Consider the following 17,081-nt stretch of genomic DNA (forward strand, 5'->3'; position numbering starts at 1 on the left):
CCCAGCCTAACACCTGATCTCTGAAGGGAGTGGTGGGAACCTTGGGCACATAGCCAGGCCGGGGTCTCAGTACAACATGGTTGTCACCCGGCCCGAACTATAGGCACGATTCGTCGACCGAAAATGCTTGCAGGCCCCCTACCCTCTTGATAGAGGCCAGTGCAATCAGCAGCAAAGTCTTCAAAGAGAGAAGCTTTAAGTCTGCTGAGTGCAAAGGCTCAAAGGGAGCATCCTGAAGAGCTTGAAGCACCAGGGAAAGGTCCCAAGAGGGTATGGAGGGGGGACGAAGAGGGTTTAACCGTCTCGCCCCCCTAAGGAACCTGACAACCAGGTCGTGCTTTCCAACTGATTTGCCATCTATGTGGTCGTTATAAGCTGAAATAGCGGCAGCATGTACTTTGAGGGTGGAGGGAGACAGCCTTCGCTTCAACCCTTGCTGCAAGAAGGAAAGCACGGACCCTATCAAACATCTTCGGGGGTTCTCTCGGCGAGAAGAAAACCACTCGACGAACAGGTTCCACTTCAAGGCACACATCTCGTGGACGGCGCCCATGCAGAAGTGATGGTGTTAAGTACCTCTGGGGGTAAGTCACCTAGAACCAGAGATGGAGTTTCCAGAGGTCCAGACGCGAGTGCCATAGGGTGCCCGTCTCTGAGTCAGAAGGTCCTCCCTCAGAGAAATGGGCCAGGGAGGGACTGTCACAAGGAGCATAAGTTCAGGGAACCAGGTCCGGGTGGGGCAATAGGGGGCCACCAGAAGGACCTGCTCCTCGTCCTCCCTGATTTTGCACAGGGTCTGTGCATGTAGGCTCACTGGGGGGAACGCATATTTGAGGAGGCGCCGGGGCCAGCTGTGTGCCAGTGCATCCGTGCTGAGTGTTCCCTCAGTCAGGGAGTAAAACAGCTGGTAGTGGGAGGTCTCTGAGGAGGCAAACAGGTCTGAGCCTCCCCGAACTCTCTCCAGATCAGCTGAACTGCCTGGGGGGTGGAGTCACCATTCTCCCGGGAACACAGCTTATGATAGCTCATTGTCCACACGGTTGAGCACACCGGGGACATACATGGCTCGAAGTGACCTCGGATGCTTCTGACTCCAGAGGAGGAGATGGCGGGCGAGTTGTGACATGCAACGGGAGCGTAGACCACCTTGTCGGTTGATGTACGCACGGTTGCAGTGTTGTCCGTACGGACCAGCACATCTCTGCCCTGTAGCTATGGCGTTATTATCCAGTCAAATGTCGAGAGCGCATTATTGTAGCGCGAAAGTACATTAATATAATGCGCGAGCGCGAATCTCTCTCCTCGCGCGCGGAATATAAATGCGCGAGCGCGAATCTCTCTGCTCGCGCACGGAATATAATGTGCCGAGTGCGAATCTCTCTGCTTGCGCGCGAGAACTGGGCACGCGCTCTCAGATACACATTGCTCTTGTAAGAATTTTCTCTGGGCTCGCTCAGAGAATATGCCTGCACTTAAAACGTGTTCAGTGCAATCGCGAATCTCTCCTCTTTGCTTAAAGTAAGCATGTATGTGCTTAGACTGTGTCCTGTGCGTTCGCGCATGCCTAAGTACTCTTCTCTTCAATTTCTTTCTTTTTTTTTTATTTTTTATTAATGCCAAGGTATCAAAAATATATCTTATCTGAAAATATATGGGATCTGACCACGGGCTGAAGGTCTGGCGGCACGCCGGTGTGATTGTCACCCGGTGAGTGCCGTGATGCCACACCCATCTCGGGACTCGGCCATGAATCCAGTGCTGAAGCGACCTCATATGGAGCAGCCTGAGTGGAGTTACGGCTGCTGCCGCTGCCATATGCCCCAGGAGCCTCTGAAAGAATTTCAGTGGGACCGCCGTCCTGCCTTTGAAGGTGTTCAAAGGTGGTTTCTCACAGGGAACAAGGGCCCCCTCCGTAGAGCCTAGTCAGGCATGCACGATGATAAACAGCATTAATAGCAACCATGTCACCAGCAGCTAGTTCAGCCAATAGATGCCTGTCACCCACCACCTGAGCACATTCTTTCACTTTTCTATCCAAGCCAAGGGTGGCAGCCCTCCTCAGTTCCTTTTTTTGCCCACTTCACCACAGAAGAGACACGGTTTATCGAATGGTTCACATGATGATGTTGAGGGTCTGGGTAAAGCAAGTGTGGTGGACTTGTCACTCATGCGCTGTGTTTTTACTGGGCTCACAGATCTTCATGCTTTTTTCTTTTTCTTGCTCTCTCAACTTTTTGTTTATCAATCGCATTTCTGCAGCTTTTGTGCCACACCATAGGATTTTGAATCATCAGCTGAACTACATCCTGACTACCACCACTAATGTCCACTATAAACTCAGGCAGATCCCCTAATGCATTCAGCTCCTGGATGTTAACTAAAGCTGCTTTGTAACATGATTTCAATCTTTCAGGATTGTTTCTCAGTTTGAATGATGAAGAGGGATCTAATGTTTTTTTCAATCTTTAGGGCGGACTGACATAGGAAGCATAAACTCCAGTCACGGCATTCCATTATGGCTAATCTGAAAAAAGAAATGAAGTTGCTTTAACATCATAAGATAGATAATATGAGTGTAGCAGGATGCAGTTGTTAGGATCATGCCTCCCTAAGTGACGCTTAAGTTGCTGCAGCTGTGAGTGATTCTGGGCAGTTAACTTTGAACCAATCGCGAGGGCTATACCCCTTTATAAACCGGGACTTTTCTTTTGACAAATGATGTCACCGGTATGCGACTTGTCTTGTTTACCTGCCCAGAGACCTGATGTCTGCCTGGTTATCTGTCTACCGTAGCGCCGCAGGTATGGTTAGCTTCGTTTCTCTTTCCACTCCTTAACTTTATAACGTGGGCTTATAGGGAATGTTTCGTGCTATAGAATCCCCGGTGTGGCAGCAGCCCTTTCACCAGCTGAGTGTGCGCCCTGCTATCAGTGATCAGAGCTCAGGGCCTGTGACGCAACGCTGTTAATCATAGGTATGTTGCTATACTGAGTAAGAGTTGAATGGTTATTGTGGGACATATTTGTAAATGGACATCCTTTGCATTTTAGGGAGTGCTATTTAACCGGGGGTGCGGCCGCCAGTTGGCTACATCGACGCTGAACATCTGCTGCTTTGCTTGTATTCTTCACGTTACATGTTCACGGATTTACGTCGTACCCGACTGCCTTTTCACACTGGACCAAGGAGTATTGAACTCAGTTATTAGCTCAAGTTATCAGGCGGCTGGCTAGCGTGTTACATCGCTGCCTGTTTAACACTGTTTGATCATTCTTCTTGTCTTTGTTGTGAATCAGTGTTTGAGTGTAGTGTGTTTGGACTGACACCATTTTGATTGGTTTGTTTTGTGTTTATTTCTTTTAACTCTTGTATGGAGGCCTTTTCTTGCTGTTGATATCCAAGAGGATTGGCCTAATTTTGATTTCTTTTGTTTGGGTTTTTTATGTGATCTGTTCATGTTTAATTGTTTATTTTTGATTTATTGTGTGACTGAGTCTCTGTTCATATTGCTGACCCCAGTATCACCTTGGGCCTTAGAACGGGTGGCTTATTAGACTTTGTGTATTGTAATTGTTTAATTTCTATGTGTCTGTTCATTGTCCAGGTGCTGAGAACTGCCAGTGGGAGCAGTGCCCCTTGCGGTGGCGGGTCCCTTGGTGTGCTGTGGCTGCGTGTTCACCAAGTGTGGTCATATCTCTTGCTGTGTGTATGAAATTTGACACGTGTGATTGGGGTGTTTTTCATGGATGCTCATTGCTCGAGCCACTAGCCTCCCACTGGTAAGATTCCGCCCTATTGCCCTCCTCCCTCGTATGTGTGTGTTGCGAATAGAGTATAGTGAGTGGAGTGAATATTGAGTGTATGTGTTATTTGATTTGGTGTACAGTGCATGTTTGTTGTGAAATCTCAATCATTGTCGAAGTGAAAATAAATTCTATTTTTGTACTGGACCACTGTCTCTGGCTATCCATCCACGAACTTGAGTGCCTTGGTTGAACAAATTAGTTAATTCTTTGGGTGAAAGTCCCATCGTGGCGTAGTCTGCAAACTGCCTGGGCTTAAGCCCTATTAAGTGTATCCCATATGCCACATTTGGCGTATAGTCGGCAGGATCGCTTGGTAAAGCCAGAGACGTGTTCCAATTCTGTTTTTGTTTTTCTTTGTTTTTTTTCTTTTTCCTTTACAAGCAAAGCAGCAGCTGTTCTTTGGTGGACTGGTAACGGGGCAGGTAAGGTGGGGATTGTTTTTTTGTTTTGTTTTTCTTGCCAATTGACCCTTCGCAGGGAGCTTGATTGACAGGCGATCTAACCAATCATAATCCACCATCCGCCATTTTGTCCGACAAAGCAGTCAGGAGAGATAGCAGATTAACATGGGAGAATTTGAACTTGAAAAACGGAATGTACTGATGCCTTTCCGCGGTTAAAACAACATTCCTTCTTATGTTCATTCATGTTTATTTGATGCTATAAATTAACTAGAAGGAAGAGATGATCGGTTCACGAGCAGCTTTAACTGATGCTCTACAGCGATCTGTCAAACACATTTAAGAGCCACAAAACGGTATGTATCGTTTAAATTTCTTTTAAAAAATGACCAAATTTGAAAGGTGAGACTTTGTTTAATATGTCTAATATCAAAAGTAACCGAAAAGTTACCTGGTCCGTCCTGTCTGTCAGCGTGTTGTCAGTCTCCTCTCTGCTCCGCGATGTATTTTTCACTGCGTGAGAACATGGTGTGGCGTGAGAGCAGCGTAGCTTGTCGGGCATAGCGACAGTAACTAAGGGGGGCGGGTCTTTGCGAAGGGTGAATTGGATTGTGCATTGCCAAAATATGGAACGGGGTGGCCGAGGGGAATGAGTTACAGGAGTTGAGGGACTTGATAGCTGAGCTGAAAGCGGATAATGAGCGCCTACGTCAGACCCCAGGCCCTGTCCCTGCCCCGGCTCCTGGCCCTGCTCTGGTGTTTCTTGTCGAGTAGCCGTCATGGCCAGAGGACTTGCACCAAGTATCTCGTGTTTCTCGTCGAGTAGCCGTCAAAGCCAGAGGACTTGTACCAAGTTTCTCGTGGTGTAGCCGTCATGTCTGAGCACTTGTAACAAGTGTCTCTAGTGTTTCTTGTTGTGTAGCCGTCAAGGCCAGAGGACTTGTAACAAGTGTCTCTAGTGTTTCTTGTTGTGTAGCCGTCAAGGCCAGAGGACTTGTAACAAGTGTCTCTAGTGTTTCTTGTTGTGTAGCCGTCAAGGCCAGAGCATTTGTAACAAGTGTCTCGTGTTTATTGTGTAGCCGTCAAGGCCAGAGCACTTGTAACAAGTGTCTCGTGTTTATTGTGTAGCCGTCATGGCAAGAGGACTCGTACTAAGTTTATCTCGTGTTTCTCGCCGAGTAGCCGTCATGGCCAGGGGACTTGCACCAAGTATCTTGTGTTTCTCGTCGTGTAGCCGTCATGACAAGAGGACTTGTACTAAGTATCTCTTGTGTTTCTTGTGTAGCCGTCATGGCAGAGCACTTGTAACAAGTGTCTCGTGTTTCCTGTGTAGCCATCATGGCAAGAGGACTTTTATCAAGTGTCTCGTGTTCCTGTGTAGCCGTCATGGCAAGAGGACTTTTATCAAGTGTCTCGTGTTTCTTGTGTAGCCGTCATGGCAGAGCACTTGTAACAAGTGTCTCGTGTTTCCTGTGTAGCCGTCATGGCAAGAGGACTTTTACCAAGTGTTTCTTGTGTAGCCGTAATGGCAAGAGGACTTGTACCAAGGGCCTCTCTCTGTGTTCGCTCTACTAGCGTCCCACAGCGAAGGTTAGTGTCTTGGGGTCATCGTCGGGGCGCCGATTTAAAAAAAAAACCGGTGCAGATTGTAGCAGGATGCAGTTGTTTGGATCATGCCTCCCTAAGTGACGCTTAAGTTGCTGCAGCTGTGAGTGATTCTGGGCAGTTAACTTTGAGCCAATCGCGAGGGCTATACCCTTTTATAAACCGGGACTTTTCTTTTGACAAATGATGTCACCGGTATGCGACTTGTCTTGTTTACCTGCCCAGAGACCTGATGTCTGCCTGGTTATCTGTCTACCGTAGCGCCGCAGGTATGGTTCGCTTCGTTTCTCTTTCCACTCCTTAACTTTATAACGTGGGCTTATAGGGAATGTTTCGTGCTATAGAATCCCCGGTGTGGCAGCAGCCCTTTCACCAGCTGAGTGTGCGCCCTGCTATCAGTGATCAGAGCTCAGGGCCTGTGACGCAACGCTGTTAATCATAGGTATGTTGCTATACTGAGTAAGAGTTGAATGGTTATTGTGGGACATATTTGTAAATGGACATCCTTTGCATTTTAGGGAGTGCTATTTAACCGGGGGTGCGGCCGCCAGTTGGCTACATCGACGCTGAACATCTGCTGCTTTGCTTGTATTCTTCACGTTACATGTTCACGGATTTACGTCGTACCCGACTGCCTTTTCACACTGGACCAAGGAGTATTGAACTCAATTATTAGCTCAAGTTATCAGGCGGCTGGCTAGCGTGTTACATCGCTGCCTGTTTAACACTGTTTGATCATTCTTCTTGTCTTTGTTGTGAATCAGTGTTTGAGTGTAGTGTGTTTGGACTGACACCATTTTGATTGGTTTGTTTTGTGTTTATTTCTTTTAACTCTTGTATGGAGGCCTTTTCTTGCTGTTGATATCCAAGAGGATTGGCCTAATTTTGATTTCTTTTGTTTGTTTTTTTTATGTGATCTGTTCATGTTTAATTGTTTATTTTTGATTTATTGTGTGACTGAGTCTCTGTTCATATTGCTGACCCCAGTATCACCTTGGGCCTTAGAACGGGTGGCTTATTAGACCTTGTGTATTGTAATTGTTTAATTTCTATGTGTCTGTTCATTGTCCAGGTGCTGAGAACTGCCAGTGGGAGCAGTGCCCCTTGCGGTGGCGGGTCCCTTGGTGTGCTGTGGCTGCGTGTTCACCAAGTGTGGTCATATCTCTTGCTGTGTGTATGAAATTTGACACGTGTGATTGGGGTGTTTTTCATGGATGCTCATTGCTCGAGCCACTAGCCTCCCACTGGTAAGATTCCGCCCTATTGCCCTCCTCCCTCGTATGTGTGTGTTGCGAATAGAGTATAGTGAGTGGAGTGAATATTGAGTGTATGTGTTATTTGATTTGGTGTACAGTGCATGTTTGTTGTGAAATCTCAATCATTGTCGAAGTGAAAATAAATTCTATTTTTGTACTGGACCACTGTCTCTGGCTATCCATCCACGAACTTGAGTGCCTTGGTTGAACAAATTAGTTAATTCTTTGGGTGAAAGTCCCATTGTGGCGTAGTCTGCAAACTGCCTGGGCTTAAGCCCTATTAAGTGTATCCCATATGCCACATGAGCATTAACAAGCATTCGCAAGAGTAAAAATCTATCAAATAATGAAGCTAACTAACTAGCTAGCAACATGTAGGCTATGTGCTTGCTTCAACAAAAATGATGCTAACTAGTCACTAGCTAGTTATGATGAAGCTAACTAGTTACTAGCGACCTAGTTATAATGAAGCTAACTAGTTACTAGCTAGCTAGTTATTAGTTATCTACCACATTTTTCTATTTAATGATAAAGTCATACGAACCTCAAAGTGTTAACCTGTCACCTAAAATGTACACTTTGACACCAAATTTGTCATTATAGCGATAACAGAAGCAAAGATATGGGCTCTAGAGTATTTTCGGCGCATTGGCGGCCATTTTTGAAAAAACCTGTTTATTTCTGATACAAAGTGTGATCTCACTTGTGTCTTAGGATAAATTTATTTGTATGACCCTAAGGTACTTCCATACCAAAGGGGACCTTTGCATCATGACTTGAAGTCAAAGGCCTATTTTTTGGGCTTACCCTCCATACTATTTACATTGACAAAACATTTGCTTCTTTTGAACAATTGGCTCAAGTTTTTAACTTACCAAGGTTCCACTTTTTCAGATACTTGCAAGTCCGGGACTTTGTCCGTAAGCATTTTACGGGGGTTCCCCCTGATCCCACCCTCCACCATTCTCGATACCATATCAAATATCAATCCTTATCAAAGAGGGGCCATCTCTACAATATATAACACCTTTTTCACGTGTTACCCCTTGGCTTCTGATAGTCTGCGGATTACTTGGGCTAGGGATCTTAATATAGAGATAGAGACAGAGACATGGCAGTCAATTTTGAAACGTGTTCACTCGTCATTTGTTTGTGCTCGCCACGGGGTTTTACAGTGTAAAGTTGTCCACAGAGTACACTGGTCTAAAAGTAAGTTAGCCTGCATGTTCCCTGACATTGATCCAAGCTGTGACAAGTGTCATCTAGAACCAGCTAATTTAACTCACATGTTCTGGACTTGTCCTGCTTTATCTCTTTTCTGGGAGTCTGTTTTTGATTCGCTTTCAGCTATCACATCTGTTAATATCCATCCCTCTTCGCTAATCGGCTTGTTTGGAGTCCTACCTCCTGATTACTCGTTGCCGTCTCATTTCGCTGAGTTGGTAGCTTTTCTTACACTACTAGCGAGACGCTGTATTTTGATGAACTGGAAGGGTCCTCACACTTCTCATACTCGGTGGATAAAAGATGCCTTATTTTTTTCTAAATTGGAAAAAATTAAACACTGCCTTCGTGGTTCCATGGTTAAATTTTCAAGAATTTGGTTACCCTTTTTAGAGCATGTTAAATCTCTGCAGCTGGACGCAGTCCCAATTGGCTGACTGTCCTCCCACCCTGCACTATCAGTGTTGGTTGTCCCAGTTGTGCACTGGTATTGTCGTTAGCAGCACACATTTTTATATATATATATTATTTATATATATATATATATTTTTTTTTTATATATATATATATATATATTTTTTTTTTTTTTTTTTATTATTGAGTGTTTGTCTCCGTTGTTGTGGAAAATTCAATAAATACATCATACATATATATATAAAAAAAATCAATGTATTGTTTTATGTGAATGAGTTGGCAAGATGATTTTCACATCACTTTGAATGAAAAACTCTAGGCGAAAACATCCATTAGTCAAAAGTATTGTGGACACATTTTGTATGTGTTTTGTGGCCTTATTTCAGAAACTTTTTTTTTTTTTTTTTTTAATAACCATGCATAAACATTATTCACTCAAAAATACAAACATGTAAATACATGTTGCTCACATCTTATGGTAGCCCTGTTTGTGCTGAATAGAGTGTAATGACACCTTTGCCATTAATATTTTTAAAAGCAACTTAAAAAAGCACAAATGTCAGGGCATGTCAAAACATCTCAAGGACCCCAAAACCAGCTTAGACCCCTAAGGGTTAATGTGTAAGACATAACTTGATGATATGGTTGTTGGATCTCTTAGAATTTCAAAAGCCAAGGACTAGAATATCTTTTTTTAGAAACAAGCTGATGAAAGATAAACGTTTTGACCATGTATATTAGTCAGTATCTAATATGCCAAATATAATTAGAATGTACATCTGTTCTACCGGAATATTTTTTATTTACAAAGGTACCTAAACCTGTAGGAAAATAATAAACAAATAAGAGGTAAGAGGTAAGAGGCATCAAACTGGTTAGGTAATTGAAAAACTTAATTAGATACTCGATAATGAAAATATGATTGCACAGAACAAAAGTGAATGTTTCACTTTTGACAATTTTACTGCAGTCTCTTGCTTGAGATAATAAATCCATAATATTATTTAGACTATGTTCCACTCCAATTTTACCTGCCTCATGTCTTACCCTGTGAGGTCATTGGCTACGTCCATAATCAATCATCCATATATCTATAAAAGTAAAAAACTATTTTAGGTCAATTGCATTTGACATCTGCAGTTGAGCTCAATCCTTGGGATGCTTTTCTTTCTTTACACACTTCTGCTTTTTATTCAACTTCAGGCAAAAGCAGAAAAGCCTCTTTGCAGAATGATGGGAGACCCGAAGTACCCACTGCTTTCGAAGGATGGAGATGTAACTATTGGAGCACTTTTTCCAATCCGAAGTATAGAAACACTACCTTCATTTGAGTTTACACTAAAACCTCAGCTGCTATCATGCTCCAGGTTTGCTACATTTAACTTGTTGAAAAACAATACAGAAGAAAATGCGTTTAATATGATCATTTACATTTGCTGCAATTAATGTTTATTAATTTATAGCAGTAACTTACCATGACATCTTGAATATTAAATTTAATGTATGAAACAAATGTAAAATGTAAAAAGAATACAAATGTACTGTACTTTTCCATGTATTTGTTTAATACTTTTTTTTTTTCTTTTTTTTTTTTTTTTGGTATTTTGCCTACTTGTTAAATGTTTTCACAGTGTAAATCTAAGAGATTTCCGGATGGCTCAGACCATGACCTTTGCCATTCACGAGATTAACAAAAGTCCAAGTTTGCTTCCAAATGTTTCAATTGGTTATAGAATTTATGATACCTGTGGTTCAAGGCTGTCTTCTATGAGTGCAACTATATCATTAATGAATGGTGAAGAATTTGCATCTGAGGACACATGCAATGGACAGCCTCCTATACATGCTATCATAGGAGAAACAGAGTCTTCTGCCACAGTGATTCTTTCCAGAACTACAGGACCTTTTAAAATTCCAGTGGTAAGGGTCTGCCTACACAGTTGGTCTAATGAAGGTCTGTAAAATTATGATGGTATCACTGTTTCTTGTTCTTTCTTTTTCAGATAAGTCACTCAGCCACATGTGAATGTCTCAGCAACAGGGGAAATTATCCTTCTTTCTTCAGGACTATTGCTAGTGATTATCACCAGAGCAGAGCACTTGCATACATAATCAAGCACTTTGGCTGGTCTTGGGTGGGAGCTGTGAACAGTGATAATGACTATGGAAACAATGGAATGGCCATATTTCTGAATACAGCTCAGGAAGAGGGGATTTGTGTGGAGTACTCTGTGAAATTCTACCGAACAGAACCTGAAAAACTTCGCCAAGTGGTGGACACAATTAAAAATAGCACTGCAAAAGTGATTGTTGCGTTTCTTACTAGTTTTGAAATGGAAAATTTGCTTGAGCAGCTAAGTACTAACAACATTACAAACCTTCAAATGATTGGTGTAGAGGCATGGATAACTGCAAAGAGTTTGATCAGTCCAAATAGCTTTCATGTTTTGGGAGGGTCACTGGGATTTGCAGTGAGAAAAATTGATATTGAAGGTTTTTCAGATTATGTTATAAAATCATTCTGGGACACAGATTTTCCATGCTCACAGGTTGAGAGAAATTCTTCTCAATATGCATTAAGTTGCAACATATATCAGGATCTGCTTTTGCTGAAAAGTGACAATGAAGATGTGCCTGAACAAAGATATGCAAGCAATGTCTACAAAGCAATATATGCTGTGGCTCATTCACTACACAACCTACTCAAGTGTAAAGAAAAGGAAGGTTGTCAAAAAGACCTGAAAATACAACCTCAGCAGGTAATACAATTTTAAAAAAGAGAGTTATAGACCGAAAGGGAGATGTTCAAAATGCCCTTTTCTCAATAGGTTGTTGAGGCTCTAAAAAGGGTAAATTTCACTGTAAAGATGGGAGATCGTGTGTGGTTTGACGGCACTGGTTCTGCAGTAGCTCAATATGAAGTCATAAACTGGCAGCAGGTCTCAGATGGATCAGTCCAGTTTAAAACAGTGGGATACTATGATGCCTCTCTTCCACCTCACCAGAGCTTTGTGCTTAACACTGAAAACATAATCTGGGCTGGGGGACAGCTGGAGGTAAACTGCAATAACATGTTTATACTACAGGGTTTGTTGAGACTGAGGGAAAAAAAGTCCTAGACACAAAGGTTACCAGATGGGAAAAAATAAATAAATAAACAGTGCAACCTGTTCAAATTAACCTGTTCAAACTGTTCGAAGACTTAGGTTAGGTCTTTTAGTTGTGTTTGATTAAGGATGGAGCTAAACTCTTCAGGACAATGGCCCTCCAGGATCTGAGTTCTTGGCTTACACAAAACACATATCGCATTCAGTATGTAAATTATATGATTACCAATAAATGTAAAATAAATGAATATGAAATCTCTAAGAATCAACTGAACATACTGGAAAACAAAACATACTTGATGTATCTGATTAAACATTATCTGATCAAACATGATCAAACATTAAACAGCAGAAGGAATATTATTACAGGGAAATATTACTGGGAATATGTTGAGCAAAGTGACAGTACTATGGTAGTGCTGGTGCTGAATTTCTGTAACAACACTTTCAAATTACTTTTGTTTCAAAAATGTTCACTGTCCATCAGCCCACAATAGTTCCCATAACATATTTGCATGTTTTAATTATTCAAATATTCAATATCAGTAATATTTACACATTTACATTAAAATAGCTATGCACAATGTATCTTTCTATGTAGAAGCCAAGGTCTGTGTGCAGTGAGAGCTGTCCTCCAGGCACTAGGAAGGCTGCACAGAAAGGAAGACCTGTCTGCTGTTATGACTGTATTTCATGTGCAGAAGGAGAAATCAGTAATGAGACAGGTAATCTTAAGACAATCTCATTGTTTCAAAGGATTTTTTTTTTTTTTTTTTTTCTACATGCAAACTTCTAGCAAAGGATTTCATAAATACCCTTTTCTTTTCATTTCTAACTACAGCGAATCACGACTTCCTTTCCAGATTCAAATAACTGCAAGCGGTGTCCAGGGGATTACTGGTCTAATGCTGAGAAAAATAAATGTGTGTTAAAAGCTGTAGAGTTTCTGTCATTTACGGAAGTTATGGGTATAGTTCTAGTCTTTTTCTCACTGTTTGGAGTAGGATTAACTGTGCTGGTGGCCATCCTGTTTTACAGCAAGAATGACACCCCCATAGTAAAAGCCAACAACTCAGAGCTGAGCTTTCTGCTGCTCTTCGCATTGACTCTATGTTTTCTCTGTTCACTTACTTTCATTGGTCGGCCCACTGAGTGGTCCTGTATGTTGCGTCACACAGTGTTTGGGATCACTTTTGTCCTATGTATCTCCTGTGTTCTGGGGAAAACAATAGTGGTGTTAATGGCCTTCAAGGCTACACTTCCAGGAAGTAATGTCATGAAATGGTTTGGGCCTACACAACAACGACTCAGTGTTCTTGCTTTTACACTTATACAGGTTCTAATTTCTGTGCTATGGCTGACAATATCTCCTCCATTTCCCTACAAAAATATGAAATATTATAAGGAAAAGATCATTCTTGAGTGCAGTCTGGGATCTACAATAGGTTTCTCAGCTGTTCTGGGTTATATTGGCCTACTGGCTGTCTTGTGCTTCATTTTAGCTTTTCTGGCTCGCACACTACCTGATAACTTCAATGAGGCTAAATTCATCACATTCAGCATGATAATATTCTGTGCTGTATGGATCACATTCATCCCTTCTTATGTTAGTTCTCCTGGAAAATTTACAGTAGCTGTGGAGATATTTGCCATTTTAGCCTCAAGCTTTGGTTTGCTATCCTGTATATTTGCCCCTAAATGTTATATAATCTTGCTTAAGCCTGAACAAAATACAAAACAGCATATGATGGGAAAGGTTTCGTCCAAATCATACTGAGAGAAAATAACATGTTTATATTAACTTTGTAATTTTATTATTCAACAAACAGATTTAAATGCACGTCATTAAATCTAATTAAAATAGACAGGGACATCATAAATGCTTTGACACATTCAGTAAAATGACCCTGAAACACTTTTTAATCACAATTTCAAAAGAAGAATAAATGAGGTCCCAAAGTCTCAAAGTACAAAGGGTGTTTTCTTCTATATAGAAACCTATTATCAACCAGCTAAGTGTGATTTTAACTATATGACCACAGTATACTCACCATTGACTCTCCCCTGCTATCACTCCCGGTTCCTGCAAATAAATACCAGTGATATTCTACTTACCTGTGTTGTCTCCTTCTGTATCTGTGACAGCTATTACATTAAAAGTAAAGTAGGCTAATTAAGCAACATTGTGAACACAACAGTTTCATAAATTGTGTGATTATGACATGCTCCATTATTTTGAGTCACTTTAACCCAGAAATACATTTTAACTCTTTCCCCACCAGTGTTATAAAAAAATATCCTCTCCAAATTCAAAGCAACTGTCTTCAGTCTAACAGAAACGTCTCGGTTACGTATGTAACGCTCGTTCACTGAAGGAGGGAATGGAGACGTAGTTGACGTGTCGACTGATTGGGATCACTGCTTTGGGAGCCTGTCATCTTCGAGTATTGTTAAAATGAGCCAATGCACATTGGCGTGTGTGAACTGCATCACACGGATGCACGCACCAGTTGTTTTTCGCTGAGGAGCCGAGTGGTGCCCGGAATCAGCGGTGGTCCAGCAATAGTGGCGACGGGACTACGTCTCCGTTCTCTCCTTCAGGGAACGAGGGTTACATATGTAGGGTAGACATTCCCTTTCAGTCGCTCACGTTCGACGTAGTCGACGCGTCGACTGATCGGGATCCCTATTAAAACGCCACTAGTGCTGCCACATTCCAGTGCCAAGACAAAGCCTCCTGATCCCCCTGGATTATTGAGGTGTAGATAGGACAGTGCTTAGGCCAGGGAAGTCACTGCTGTTCCACAAGACCACTGGGAAAGCGTTGACCTTCGTTGGAAGGAATACGCTGCGGAAGCCACATCCTGCCCGTAGGGAGGTAACGTGGGGAATAACACATATGGACTGGGTGATTACCGGGCAGTACAACATATGGAATGTCACTGAGGTGGCTTCAGTCTATAAGAGGGGGGAGACAACAACCAGTCAGTGACGGCAGAGCAGGCTCTGCCAAGGGAAGACACGGGCTCGCCGCAGGGAGCCGTACCGTGGAAGAATACACATATGGGATCAGCGTAAGGATCACAACATATGGACCCAGCCTAGCACAGGTTCCACCCGTGCATACAAGTGTTAGGCCTGGCCTTGGACGCTCCGCCACGTCCGATGCCGAAGGTTGTGGAGGAACTCAACAGGGTTCGGCTAAAGAGGAACTCACTGGAGCAAGAATGGCGCACATATCCAGTCCATAGGAGGGGAATGGTGCAGCAAGCCGACACTTCGAACCGGGCTTACATTGAAACTGGCTTCATGTGAAGGGAGTGCAATAGCTTATCTCTGAGTGCAGTAGCACCAGAGATAAGTCCCAAGAAGGTATAGAGGGGGCTCAAAGCGGATTCAGTCTCCTTGCTCCCATCAGGAACCTGACGATCAAGTCATGCTTCCCCACGGATCTGGATCCACTGCATCATGAAGTGCGTTAATATAAATGCAACATACATTTTGAGGGCGGAGGGAGACAGCCCTCACTCCGACCCATCTTACAGGAAAGAAAGCACGGAAGTGATCGAACACCTTCGGGGGTCTTCTTGGTGAGAAGAACACCACTCAACGAACAGGTACCACTTCAGGTCGTAAGCAAGCCTCATTTTTTAGAGGGTGATCTCGCTGAAGTGATGGTATCTATGATCATTTTGGGATACCTAGAACCTCCTCTTCGAGACATGAAGTTTCCAGAGGTCTGGTGCGGGTGCCAACGGTGCCCTGTCCCTGAGATGTCTCAGAGGAATGGGTCAGGAAGGGGCTGTCGAGAAGAGCATAAGTTCGGGAAACTAGGTCCAGTTGGGCCATTAAGGGGCAACTAGGAAGACCTGCTCCTTCTCCTTCCTGACTTAGCACAGTGTTGTGCAAGAAGGCTCACTGGGGAAACGCAACTTTGCGTAGGCCAGCTGTGTGCCAGTGCATCCGAGCTGAGGGTCTTCCGCTTGGTTAGGGGAGAAAACAACTGGCAATGGGATGAATTCGGAGAGGCAAACAGATGTAACTGTGCGGCCTGAAGTGATCCCAGAACAGCTGGACCACCTGGGGATGGAGTCTCCACTCTCCCTAGGCCACAGGCACGATTGAGCAGGCTGGAACTTAAAGTGGATGAAGCGACCTCAGAAGCTTCTGACTCCACAGGAGGAGGTGGCGGGCAAGTTGCAACATAAGAGGGAAGCATAGCGCAACGGTCGCTGTACTGAGCAGTACAGGCTTGCTGAGCAGCGGCATCAAGCAAGGTGTACAGCTAGCAACTCGAGGCAATGGATGCCAATGCAGTTGGAGGCTCGCCCAGACCCCCGTTACTGCATGGCCATTATACGTGGCCCCTCAGCCGGTGTTAGTGGACACTTGTTCTAGGGGTGTCTGGCCTGGAGAAACAAAAGGTCTGATCACGTGCTGAGAGTTTGGTGGCAGGCCAGGGTGTTTGTCACACAAAGCGTGCCACTCGGCCAAGGCCACCTCGGGACTCGGCAATGAAGCCAGTGCCGAAGTGTAATGAATAGCGCTGAGCATGGGCTTACCAAAGCGGGGTCTGAGTGTGTGGTGCAACACTTACCTGTCTCTACATAATGGCAGAGAGTACGTGAGAAGGCATGACCGGGTCCTCGAACTGCACCCAACTGCCGGCTGGCGATACAAGAGGTGGCTGAGGGGTGCAAGGCTTTACAGGGTTGCACGCCGCCAGTCTGGTCCTCTTGGGACTTTGAAAATGTAGGTACCGCTGACTCCACTTTGGGAACCGGCGGCAGACGGATGCCCTCAGCGACGAGCAGGTGGAGGACCTGCCCCAGGCGGACGGATGGAGGCAGCACCGGGCCGCCGGGACAGGATGTGCCGGATGGCCTCCATCTGCTTCTGGGCCAGAAGAAACACTAGAGCGGGGCATGGGAGTGGGGACTCTATCTTTGCGAACGAAGGCGAGTCTCGATCTCAACACAGAGATGGTCATATTCCCGCAGTGGGAACATGGGTCATCCACGAGAGCTGCTTCAGCGTGCTGTAAGCCCAAACACGTGATGCATCTATCGTGACCGTCAGAGGGGGACAGAGCCCTACTGCACCCAGAAACGCACGGATGGAATGGCATCTTGAAAAAGACGCAAACACACCCGTGTCGCTCTTTCAGGAAATAGGACCCGTCACCAGTGCCGGAGCACACAGGGGAACAACCGCAACAACACTGTACAGTGAAGCAATCACTACTTCCGCCCTCAACTGGCCGTCAAC

General features: G+C 44.0%; 1 protein-coding gene and 2 long non-coding RNA genes across 3 annotated transcripts; all 3 read left to right on the top strand.

Annotated features, from left to right (window-relative positions):
• Nucleotides 1–2,686: 2,686 nt before the first annotated feature.
• On the top strand, nucleotides 2,687–4,808 carry LOC311089106. Its single transcript, XR_014607635.1, has 3 exons — nucleotides 2,687–2,801; nucleotides 2,877–2,974; nucleotides 3,051–4,808. It is a non-coding gene; the product is annotated as an uncharacterized lncRNA (long non-coding RNA).
• A 924-nt stretch (nucleotides 4,809–5,732) lies between these two features.
• LOC311089105 lies at nucleotides 5,733–7,238 on the top strand. Its single transcript, XR_014607634.1, has 3 exons — nucleotides 5,733–6,081; nucleotides 6,157–6,254; nucleotides 6,331–7,238. It is a non-coding gene; the product is annotated as an uncharacterized lncRNA (long non-coding RNA).
• A 2,626-nt stretch (nucleotides 7,239–9,864) lies between these two features.
• LOC311089089 (extracellular calcium-sensing receptor-like) lies at nucleotides 9,865–13,590 on the top strand (the record flags this gene model as incomplete). The annotated part of the gene is made up of 6 exons (XM_084123539.1): nucleotides 9,865–10,073; nucleotides 10,338–10,626; nucleotides 10,710–11,465; nucleotides 11,535–11,762; nucleotides 12,415–12,538; nucleotides 12,677–13,590. The coding sequence occupies 6 exons, from the start codon at nucleotides 9,865–9,867 to the stop codon at nucleotides 13,588–13,590; spliced, it is 2,520 nt and encodes an 839-aa protein (XP_083979665.1).
• Between the last annotated feature and the right edge of the window lie 3,491 nt (nucleotides 13,591–17,081).

This window comes from Abramis brama, assembly GCF_963993115.1.
Source record: "Abramis brama genome assembly, chromosome: 9".
Classification (NCBI taxonomy): Eukaryota; Metazoa; Chordata; class Actinopteri; order Cypriniformes; family Leuciscidae; genus Abramis; species Abramis brama.